The sequence below is a fragment of the Phyllobates terribilis genome, unplaced genomic scaffold (assembly GCF_046119375.1).
Source record: "Phyllobates terribilis strain yellow unplaced genomic scaffold, ASM4611937v1 Scaffold_2__4_contigs__length_985480577, whole genome shotgun sequence".
Classification (NCBI taxonomy): Eukaryota; Metazoa; Chordata; class Amphibia; order Anura; family Dendrobatidae; genus Phyllobates; species Phyllobates terribilis.
Window position 1 is genome coordinate 843,661,115 of NW_027362762.1, and position 12,600 is coordinate 843,673,714.

Sequence of the window (12,600 nt, forward strand, 5' to 3'; positions counted from 1 at the left end):
CCCCCTTCCCAGGCTTCAAACATCTGCCCCAGCCGTCTGCTTAACCTCCGCTAGAGACTAAAATTAAGGGGAACCCCACGCCAATTTTTTTTTTAATAAATCCTTTATTTCAACACTAAATGACAAGTACAGCAATCAACACTATCACTGTATTTATTAGATTTGTGACTGGCATGTTTCTATCTATCTAATCTATGTGTGATGCTCTATTCTTTTTGTTCTAAATTGTCGGGTACCGATGCTGAATTGCCGGCCGGCTTTTTTAAAGAAAGTGTCTTCTGAGCAGTTTGTCAGCTTTTGGACACCTTTGAAGGTGTTTTCTATGTGTTTTTGTTTGCCTGCCATTGGTTTTAACGGTGTTCGACGGTGTTTGACAGTGTTCTAAGGTGTTCGACGAACAGTTCCACGAACATCCCGGTGTTCGACGAACCAGACCCGAACACTACGGGGGTGGCTCAGCACTATTCCTCATGTACAAATGTATGACAGCTTATCTTAAAAACCATCTCAAAGTGAAGTTACAATTGGTGGCAACTCAAGAAACCCACAAATAGATTAATTTTATGGGAATTTCTCATTTCCCTCACCTATTTTGCAGTCATTTTCAATTAAATCGCATTATGCCCGATTCATCAAGATTGGCATTGTTCATGCCAATATTGATAAGGGGGCATGGTGGAGTCAGATCCTCCTGACTCATGAAGAAGTGGAGCGTCTGATGAAAGACATGCTCCTCTGTGCGTTATGCAAGAAATCTCACTCCAGTAAGGTACTAGAGTGAGATTTCTGGCCTATGGAACACCACAGCTCGTCTATTTTGGTGGACCTGGGAGAAAATGGCGTGAAAAAGTTACAAAATTCAGACGCAACTCTGAACCTCCACGGTGTTTCAAAAGCTTTTACGTAAGAATTCTGGCGAGAAAGCTTTGATGAATCGGGGCCATTATTTCCAGGAAAATATTTGATATTTTTGCAGTCTAAAACCAAGTGAATACTACCATTAACACTATATAGATATGATTCCTTCAAAGTGAAATTTACTTTCATAACTGTATATGTAAAATTTACAGTGTCTTAGTGAAAGTATTTTTGGAGCAGATCTAACATGAATTCCCCCTGAGTGGCAATTATTATTTCTACCTGCAGAGAGAATAAACCTTTGTGCCATTGAGAGAACCATTACAGTACAGTACGTCTAATTAATTACACTCGGAGATTTAGAGAGCGCTTCTCATAGGCTGTTATGTACACGGCATGGATTCATGTTGTGATGTACGAAATATTGGATCTATAAATTGGGCAATTTTCTTTGAATTTGTGTCCTTCAAATCCTCCTGCTTTGAAGTAGTGTTAATCTCTCAGCTCAGACGATAATCTGTGGTTGTAAGACGTTTACAGTTTTACAATTGTCAATGGAACAAGAAGGCACAGAGAAGCATTGTGAGGATCTTGCTTTATTCTGTATATAAAGTATAACCACTACCACAGAAGAAGATATATGGCTGTTATTAATGTACAGTACGCAATGGTGCCCTTGCAAGGAGAACTTGAGAAGGCCATTAAGGAAAGAGGCTTCAAATAAAGACTGTAAACAAAATAGTATTTGTGCTTGTTCCTGCAGCAATTGAGATACACGGGGTCTATGTGCGTATTTGTTCTTGCGTCCTCAGCCGTGCTTCCCATTTTACAATGCATATACCAATTTTTGTTTGAAAATGGAAAAGGAGCAAACTCATTCCAATCATTTACCCTTGGAGCTAGAAATAAAAGGGCCCCATTCATCAAAGTGTTTTCACCAGAATTCTGTTGTAAAACACCTTGAAATGTTGCAAAATTTGTGCACAACTTGTTTTGGTGTTTTCATTCCACTCCCGGTCAGCTCCGCCATCTTTTATTAACCCCTGATATGTACTGACATCCGATCCGCTGTACATGTACAGTGCAAGTCGGTAGTGGGTGTATGGAGCAGACACGGAGACACAAGGGCAGGCTTGGGATGGCCCACTGTCATGCAAGGTGAGGGAAGGAACAAGTGTCCAACAAAGGGAAGAGGGGGAAGGGAGCCCAACAACTAGGGAAAGGGGGAGTGGAGACCCCTAGTCAGATCTAATATCACCCTGACTACCCTATCGTCCCTATATAGGTTCCGCACCTATCGCCAAGAAGGAAACCTAATCCCTAAATGTCCCTAGTGCTAGGCCCTAGGAAGGGAGGGGGTAAGGTGAACACTAGTCAGGCCCCACTGTAACTAAAGACAACAAGGTAAACAAACAAAGGGGATACACTTATCTCTCTGGTGTCTTCTAAAGCTAACGCCAAGTGTCCTCCAAGGGAAGTCCAAGAAGAAACTAGCCAACTACTAGTACTCCTGTCATGGACAGAGGAACATAGAACTATCACCGGTGACTCTCTGGAGACACTGAGAGTTTTTAAATACCAAGCAAGGGTGTGTCAATTAGCAGCAGACAGGAGGTCGCTGCTGGGTCCTAAAGGAAGAAGGCTATCACTACACTATAGTGATGAGAGGATCAAGAAGGCATCTGCAATGCCAAGCGCAGTGACCTTCTACAGCCGGATCCAAAGCGACTGTCTGTCACACTTGATACACCCGTGACACCCAGAGGAGAACAGGTGAATTTCCTGGTATGCCCCTATGCAGAAGGGGACCCAGCAACCCTCTACATGAGCAGTGTTTGCCCCAGTACATGTACAGACAATAGCAGCATTTTAGCATTCATTTAACAAACTACCTAGTTTGTTATTTTATGGAAGCGTAGGAACATTTGTGAACAAGGTTCAGATAATATTGTATGTAGCTGAGCAGTGGGATTTAGAATCAATTTCACTGGTGGGCCCTTGTCTCTCCAGTCCGAAACTGCACAATGCTCACCCCTTACAGTGTTAAACTGAACATGGTAAGACCCTGTGCACACACAAATAGAAAGAGTCGCGCAATAGTGAAAAAGAATGATGACCAACTGTGCATGCTTGTCCTGAAAAAAGAAAAACTACCGAAGGACATAACCAAGGATTATGTGATAATAAGAAACCAATAAGATGGGGCACTTAGGAGGGTGATATCTTCTGACACATTTATTTGTGCTAGTTAGTATCATTGTATTTGGAAAGATGAATGAATTTAGTAAATTCGTACAAAGGGGAAGGAATGTGATTGTCGGAATAACACATTATTTTTCACACTGCAGTGTATGTATAGGAAACAAATCCTGGACAAAAAAATCAAAATAGGTTTAACTTTTATAGTATATTTCATTTATGGCGCTCCTTTATTGTACCTTCAACCTTCCTTGCCCCTGAGAGATCTCACCAATAAAGCAACTCTGACATGGAGCAGCAGAACACATAGCTGTGCAGTCTTCAGGGAGGCGCGACAGGTCAAGAAACCCTTCAGATTAGCTCCAGTGTCACCTGCTTCCTCGCTCTGCTACGTCAGATTTTATTAGGACATAGGGGATCAAATTGTCCAGAGAGAGTGAAGAAAATGAATCTTCGTGTACCGGAAAGTGTATGAAGACAAAGTAACCTGGGAGGGCAAATGGGCAGAGGAGCAGCAAGGTGCACACATGTTCTTACAGAGACTCGGGAAGGATAAATTAAAGCAATAAATGGGTCTTGGATTATGGCCTGAAGCTTTGCCAAGTGGAAACACAAACAGTGCCACCCTGCGACCTTTAAAAGGAAATTAAAGAGAAAGCGCTGAGAGATCTCCTTTCATCTGCAGTCGTTTCACAGCCCCTCGTCTCTATAATTTTGTCTTTACTCTGGCTGTAATTCAAGAACAGAGACAAATAACAGGCAACATCGGCGGTGAGCGCACTGTTTTCCAGCTAACACATGTTATTTTCTACTGTTGCATATGGCACAAGGTAATAACAATGTTTAAAGAAATAGATGTTTTCTCTGTCTTTATTTTTAGATGTTTACACTGTATAAGGTTATTTTTTTTTTTGCTTAGGGATAGTTTAGTTTACTGAGAGTTACAGTGCTTCATTCTCTCTATCTACAAGAAACAGAGGTCCAGTATATTAACATGAAAATGCCATCAAAGATGAATAATCAGCAACACAAAGGTGGATCTCTATTAGGGTGGATGCTTCATACAGAGTGTGCTAAAGTGCAAGGCACCAAATGTATTAACCCTTTCTAGACATGGGACATAATATTTCTCCAATGTCACGTCCCCGTTTATGGAGAGGATTTAGCAGCTGAGCCGACAACATATTAAGCAGATGCCATCTATGTTACATAGACAAAATCTGCCTGTAACTACAGAGACTGTAGATTTTTAATCACTTAAAGGGGTTGTCCGGTCTTAAAGGGGTTGTCCAGTCTTAAAGGGGCTGTCCGGTCTTAAAGGGGTTGTCCGGTCCAAGTCGATAAGTCTGCAGTCACTCTGTGTGACTGCAGACTTATGAATCACCCCAGTTCCCACTCTGTGCGCTGCAGGGATTCGCGGGTTTCTGACCCGGGTCTGGAGGGTATGTATGAGTTATACATACTTCCGGCCAGTGGGGCGGACTAGCTCCCATACACTTGTATGGAGCGAGGCCATGCCCATCTAGTGATGCGTTGGGCCAGTGGGCCAGCAGGAGCGGGCATGATGTATGGATTCATAAGTCTGCAGTCACTTAGAGTAACTGCAGACTTATAGCTTAAGACCGGACAACCCATTTAAATGGGACTGTCAATCTGTGACAGCGACATTAATTGATGTCAGTGCTTGTGCACGCTTCCATCAGCCCCCTCTCCATCCCCAAGGCAAGATCCTATGGAACCGATGGATTATAATGGAAGCCAGGGGCCTGCTGAAGCATAATCTGTGGCTGGCCTTTGTAAGAGAACATCTATTTCACTATGTATTGCAATACTGTTGTATTGCAGTATACATATATGAACTCCAACAATCGCTGGTTAAAGGAGACAAAAAAAAAGTAAAAAATAAAAAAGGTCTTAAATTTGAAAAAAACTAAAAAACTATAATAATTCGAATCACCCATCTTTTCCCTTACCAAAAATACATACATGAAAAAGGGAAAAAAGGAACATATCATTGTGTTCATAAAAATCTGATCTATCAAAAAATAAAATTAAAGGGGTTGTCCACTACTTTATACCCCCCCCTCCAATGTATCCCCCCGACGCCCCTAAGACTTATTGTAAAGACCTGTTGCTGATAATGCCCGCGAGCGGCGCTATCGGTGGCCGCTCACAGGCATCACGTGACCCCCGGCTGCAGCCGGCTCTGACATCTGCTGATGTGACGACAAGTGCTGGCAGCAGCCGGGGGTCTTTATCTTCTTGGTTCCACCGATGGCTGCTAGGTTGTGGGCGGGGTTACACCCGGCATCCACCGCGCGCTCTGCCTCTCCCCATTTATTGGGAAAGAGCGGTGGATGCTGGGTGTGACGCGGGGGGTAACCCCACCCACAACCCAGCAGCCACCGCAAGGACCCCAGCGCTGAGTCACGCCTCATTTGTCGTAACATCAGCGCGGGGTCACGTGATGCCTGTGAGCAGCCACCGATAGTGCCGCTCACAGGCAGTATCTGCAACAGAAGGTATTTACAATAAGTCTTAGGGGCCCCGGGGGGATACATTTTGGGGGGGGGGATAAAGTACTGGACATCTTATTTAATCAGATTTTTCAAACACCGTAAAAAGAAAGAAAACAATCAAAAAGTCAGAATTGCAGTTTTTTTGTTTTTGCAACAGTGCAAAAAAATGCAATAATAAGTGATTAAATAATTTTATCAACCATAAAATGGTATCAATAAAAATGTGCACTCGCCAGGCAAAAAATAAGCCCTCACACAGTTCCGTCAATTTCCAATTTGGAAACTGCAAGATTTCTATTTTTTTATTATTATTACAGATTATTATATGACAGGTAAAAAAGGACAAATATTAAAAAATATATATTTTGCATTTAACATAAAATCTCCTTTAATTAGCTGGTTATTTTCTGATTATATATTCCCTGGAAGGACATAGCCGTTTTGTACCTTAACCTCTTCACTGCTGCCTTGGTAAAGACCATAAATATTAGCACTAACTATCTCTAGAACAATATGGTGGAATTATGAAAAAACAGGAATACTCGGTAGCAGAGGGAATAAAATAAGAGCAAAAATGGCCACTTCGACTTATTGACAGAACTGTTTTAAATGGAATGTATCAACAGGTTTTGCTATGTCATCTTAGAGCAGCATAATATAGGGGCTGAGACCCTGATTCCAGTGATTTGTCATTTGCTAGGCCGTGTGCTGCTATTTCAATAAAATCAGTGTTTCATCAGCATTAGATTATCACATCACCACAAGAGGACTAGGTGTCTTGGGTCTCCTAGTCAACTGCTTTGTGTAACCCTGCCCCCAACACTGATTAGCAGCTTTATGTCTATGCACAGTGTACACAGGAAGCAGCCAATCAGCGGTGTGGGCGGGGTTATACACAGCTCAGCATTCCGAGAACTGCTAGATCTGCTGACAGATTCCCTTTAAGTGTAATCCAAGTTGTAATGTGCCTTTTTTAAATACATGGGTGTTCAAATAAATAAAAGCATACGTGCCTCCAAAAACCATGCATCCTTTGATATATTCATCATAGGGTAAATAGTTTCCTCTATAATTTCCACAACTAAGTATCTCAGCATGTAGAACACGCTACTGTAAATGAAGTATTGAACAGAATCTTAACCTATTACATGTATTCATGAGTCGTCAGTTTGAAAAGCCCCCCAAAAATTCAAGTCATGATGCAAAATAATGAAATGTAAAATTCACAAAACTGTAATTTCATGCTCTTTCAGCAATACTAAGATCAGTTCTGCATAATTAGAGTCTATAAATCCACATCAGTCTCATTACCTGGGTGGTGCTGGATTAGGTCAGTTGTGTGTTCCAAAACTTCATAATACTCCTCCATGCGAAGCTGACACTGGCAGTAATTCAGAATCAAGGTGTTGATCATCTTCTCCAGCTTCATCCATGGCACCTCCCAGGGCTTTTCCTGAAAGCAGAAAGCAGTGTTTGAGGGGTGCGGTAATGATTATAAATCAACTGCTGTCAGAGCTTTGTCTGCACAACTATAAATTTGAGATTCTTGGCATCCAGTGATAACTTCTGAAGTGTTTTATAAGATTTTATGACCTCTCGAGGCCTTTTAAGATCAAAAGCGATAAATTAATTCCAATGGAACTGCTTGGCAGCCTACTGGCTTCAGTCTATTCTATTAAAGAACAATGGATGCAGTATATACTGTAACAATCAGAAAAATTGGAACCTTATTTTTTGTCATATCCCAAATGTTATAAAATTATATGTGTAAAAAAGGTCTGGTTCAGTAGCAAGTGCTTGTAGAGCAAATATACTAGTGAGGGGTCTTCATCTCAGCATGAAATGCGACAATCACCCAGACATTCTTCTTTCCCATCCATGTGGGTAGTTTATTTCTCCTTTAATTTCTAAACCTTTCTTGTTTCACTGGGTCCAGAGGAGCCGCAAGCGAGACTAATGTAGTATGCTTGTAGAGATGTGTCCACCATTATCTTTGCTCTACTTTGGCTGAGAACTATTTTTTACAAAAAAACAATTCAATACATTATCACAACACGCTAGCAAAACCCTAAATAGGTTGCAATTCACAATACAAGTATAGAAATCTCATGACAGAGTATCACAAAAGCATGTTTTCTTGTTTTGAAGCTATTGAGCTCACAAAACTCCTCAAAGGATATGTCAATCCAAGAGCAAATATATGGAAGGACCCATCTACAAGCCTAACAATGTAGGATGCAGACTATATATATTTTATGTTAAAATGATAAAGCATTGGGTTGGTGGCCGGATAGCAAAGCTCCTCAACTACAACATGTAAGTGGCATCATGTTTGATCCTTGACAATTTGTTTTTTCTTTCAAACTTCCCTATGTGCAATACCTTGACTAGCTGATATTTTGTGTTAAATGTGAATGAATTTAGGCACTTGCATCTTATTTATTATTTATTACTTATTTATGCTCTGACACATATTGGCACCTTGCACTTTGTTTAACTTATGCTGTTATCATATATAGTGAGTATTGATATCTATGCACTAGCACTTTCCAATACTTTTTTACATCTTGCTCATCTATATTTATTGGCATTTAAACTCATTTAGGGAGGATCAAAAAACACTATATATTAAAAATCTAATCTGTCATATGCTTTGCTATTTGATTGCTACATGTTCTGATACCTTCGCTTATTTTATTTTATGTATCTTTTTAATTTATTCCTAATAAAATCATAAGTTTAACAATTAATTTATGCCTCATTTTAATAGAGACACTATTGGAGCTCTATTATTTTGTTCTTTGATTATTGTTACAGAGGCTATTCCTTTTTTGGGGACACTGTGTATTAATTATATATATTTTATGTTAAAATGCTAAACCACTGGCAATTCCACAGAAGCAGGCATGGTGAAAAACTATAAAATATTTTATCTCTGGGTATGGTACCTTAGTCTGTAGATTTTTTAGGCAGATAAGAGCTTCTCTGTACTTGTTGGTTGCATCCTCAAAGCGTCCCAACTTGAAGAGCCTGTTTCCTTCTCCATGTAGAATAGGTACAACTTTGAGTTTTTCATCATTGTTTAGTGCCCAGGTCTCTCGTTTATACATACTGGGGGATTCTACCTGTAGGTAAGGAAAAAGTAAAGTGATTAGACTCACAAAAAGAAGGGATGTAGGTGAAATACATTTAGCCACATCATGTAGCAAAAAATTATCTACGTTAAGTTATAAGTGAGAATTAGTGATGAGCGAGCATGCTCACTACTGCTCGGTGTTCGCCCGAGCATCTCACTGCTCGAGCTGCTCAGCGCTCGCAGAGTATTTCCGGGTTGCTCGGGCGGGAACTCTGGTCCCCTCCCTGCATGTTTGGTGCTCTTTAGAGAGCCAATGAACATGCAGGGATTGCCTGCCATGCACTGCAATGCCGTAGCCATGTTGGTTGTGGGCATTACAGTGATTGGCTGGCCGCACAGCGTCATCAGGTCTATATCAGACCTGGTGCCGCCATGCTCGTCACAGTCACTCTGGATCAGACAGTGTAGGGAGAGATTTGATTGTGTATTAGGTAGTGTAGGGAGAAAAACCGTACATTACACATATCCATCTTAACAAACAGTCCTTCTGAGGACTAATCCATCTGCAGAGATATCAGGCAGGGAGGGTGTATAGGCAGGCAGTGTACATAGCAGACTGCAGTGCATATAGCACAAGAGGCTCCATTCCAGTTCTGCCTTCTGCTGCTGTTAGATATTTCTATACAAAGGCCCAGGACTCAGGGGCCAGGAATACTTTTCTTTGGATCTTAATCCTCATTATTTGCTTAAAAAGCAATCCAGAGAACACCATTTTTTCTGCGCCATTTGCTTGTTGGCACTGCAGAATAAAGCCAGGTCCTTTCCATATTACGGCGCTAGAAATCCAGCTATTTAAAACTGTGTTTTCTCCGTCAAACGGATCACATATACGTTGTCAGAAAATACTGCCATTTCTGGCCTCCATTAAAAATTTCCTTTAGTGTGTCAGTAAAGCAATTGACACCAGTTTGCTGTTCAAACTACTTACCTACAGGCCAGGTATTTAAAACTCTGTTTTCTCTATCACACGTATCACATATAAGTTCGTTCCAAACTCAGTCATTGGTAGTGAGCGTGGAAGATACTGTCCTCCATTTAAAATGGGCAAGGCACGTGGCAAGGGACAGGAAACTGGACGTGATGGTAATGGTGCATGCAGAGGCCGAGGACAAGGCCATGGGCAAGCCAAAATTGTGCCACAACAAACACCCACATCTTCTCGCCTGACCTACCTGTCCCAATTTCTAGGGGACCGCAGCACACCACTATTGAACCCAGAGCAGTGTCAAAAGGTTGTTGGTTGGATAGCAGATAATGCTTCCAGTCACTTAGCCACCACCACCACCACCCTGTCTTCCACATGGTCAAGTCTCAGTAGCCGTAAGTCTGGACCGCATATTCATCACCCTGATCCTCCTTCCTCCCACCATGCTGAGTGCCCAGAGACAACTGATCCCACACTTGGACACTCTGAAGAGCTGTTCACTTTTCCATTTATAGATTCGGGCCTCTCGCCTGGTCAACTTGAAGCGGGGAAAGAGGAGATCGTGTGTAGCCATGGCCAAATATTTCAGCAGCCACGGTCACACGAAGGCGACGGTGGGAAAGTGTCACAAGAGGTGGACAATGATGAGACACAATTGCCAGAAAGTCAGGAGGAGGACCAGGGTGCGGAAGTGGAAGACGAGGTGGTGGATGATATAGTAACTGACCCAACGTGGCAGGAGGACATGCAGAGCGAGGACAGCAGCACACAGGGGGAGGGAGGCAGAGCACCCCAACAGGAAGGAAGAAGCAGTGTGGTGGCCGCAGACAGAAGGCAGGCAACCGTTCTCCTTAACACCAACACGAAGGAAGTTGCCAGTACAACTGTTAGGTCTTCCCGTGTCTGGTTGTTTTTTAAAGACTCTGCCGATAACCCCATAAAGGCCATTTGCACCACCTGCCAGGCCAGCATCAGCAGGGGTGGCAAAATGACCAGCCTGACCACCACCAGCATGAACAGTCACATGGCAGCAAAGCACCTGACTTTGTGGGCCGAACCCCAGGGTCCAGGAACAGTGTCTGCGGGTGGCAACATTGCTTCTACCGCTGTTGCGCATGCAAGCCAATCCCCTGTCCATGGTGCATGCGAAGACGCCTCCCGCCCAGCACCTGTCATTGCACACTCTCAAGTAGCAGCATCAGGAAGCACGTCCAAGTCCTTGTCCAAGAGCAGCGTTCAGTTGTCCATACCCCAGTCCTTGGAACGCAAGCGTAAATATGCAGCCAACGCCCCACAGGCCACACTACTAAATTCTCACATTTCACGACTGCTTGCGCTCGAAATGTTGCCTTTTATGCTCGTGGAGACGGAAGCATTCCGCAACCTGATGGCGGCAGCCGTCCCTCGGTACTCGGTCCCCAGCCGCCACTATTTCTCCCGGTGTGCCGTCCCCGCATTACACAAGCACGTGTCCCAAAACATTAGCCGTGCTCTCAACAACGCCGTTACCGGTAAAGTCCACCTAACCATGGACATGTGGACAAGTGCTTATGGGCAGGGACGGTACATCTCGCTGACGGCACACTGGGTTAACATAGTGGAAGCCGGGACCCAGTCGGATCTTGGGACGGAACACGTCCTCATAAACGCCAAGGATTGCGGGCCCTAGGTCAATCAGGGTTGCCCCCATGGTCTACAGCTCCTGCACCTCATCCTCCTCAGCCTCCTCCTCCTCTTCAGCCTACATCTCCAAAATGACCACATCAGTCACAAGTTGAAGCACTGCAGCACTGCCTCAGCCAAGCGGCAAAAGGCTGTGCTGAAGCTAATATGCTTAGGTGAAAAACCGCACAATGCTGATGAGTTGTGGACAGCTCTGAAAGAGCAGGAAGATCTGTGGCTCACACAGCTGAACCTATAGCCAGGCATGGTCGTGTGTGACAATGGCCGGAACTTGGTGGCGGCTCTGAGGTGAGGCGAGCTCACACACGTACCATGCCTGGCCCATGTGCTTAACCTCGTGGTTCAGCGGTTTCTCAAATCCTACCCGGATCTGCTTGTTAAAGTACGCCGCCTGTGTGCCCATTTTAGAAAGTCAGCTACAGCTTCCGCCACCCTTGCAGTGTTTCAGCAGCGTTTGCAGCTTCCGGCTCACAGACTGGTGTGTGATGTCCCCACGCATTGGAACTCTACACTGCAGATGTTGGGAAGGATTTGTGAGCAGAAGAGGGCAATTGTTGAGTACTAGCATCAACAAGGCTGTCGGTATTCAGTTCAGACTCCACACATAAGACCTCAGGAGTGGACATGGATGTCAGACATATGTACCATCCTCCAAAACTTTGAGGACTCCACCAAGATGGTGAGCGGCGATGACGCCATAATTAGCGTCACATCCCGCTTCTCTGTCTTCTGAAACGCTCTCTGCTCACAATCAAAGAGGATGCATTGCAGGCGGACCACGATGAGATGGAGCAAGGAACCATACAGGGTGATTACACAAAGCCAAGCCTCATCTCATCCCAACGTGGATTGGGTGACAATGAGGAAGAGAGGAAGGACAGGAGCTAGTTTCATGCACTATAGACAGTACTACCTGCACAGCTGTCATACCGTGTGTTCAGTGTGGATGGCCAGAGGACAGAGAGGAGGAGGAGGAGAGCATGATCAGTCATCCTCTTGGTGAGGACACGGAAGTCTTGCCTGTTAGTAGTCTGACATGCATGGCTGAGTTTATGTTACGCTGCCTTTCCCATGACCCTCGCATTGTCAAAATTTTGGGTGACAGTCATTACTGGTTGGTGACACATCTAGACCCATGCTACAAGGAGAACTTTATATCTCTTATTCCTGAGGAGGACAGGTCTACAAAAATGGGGCAGTACCAGAAGGCCCTTGTTGCGGAACTATTAAAAAAATTCCCATCTGAAAACGCTGGCGGCAGAGGGCACACTTCGTTGGAC

The 12,600-nt window shown here is 43.7% G+C and overlaps 1 protein-coding gene across 1 annotated transcript in view; it reads right to left on the reverse strand.

Moving 5' to 3' along the window:
• The window catches only part of AIPL1 (AIP like 1 HSP90 co-chaperone), a 253,022-nt gene that overhangs the window by 32,517 nt on the left and 207,905 nt on the right, over positions 1-12,600 (reverse strand). The window contains exons 5-6 of the mRNA XM_073667818.1: positions 8,525-8,701; positions 6,888-7,029 (exon numbers count right to left, since the gene is read on the reverse strand). Coding sequence (XP_073523919.1) covers positions 6,888-7,029; positions 8,525-8,701 — 319 coding nt within the window. The remainder of the gene's footprint in view (positions 1-6,887; positions 7,030-8,524; positions 8,702-12,600) is intronic.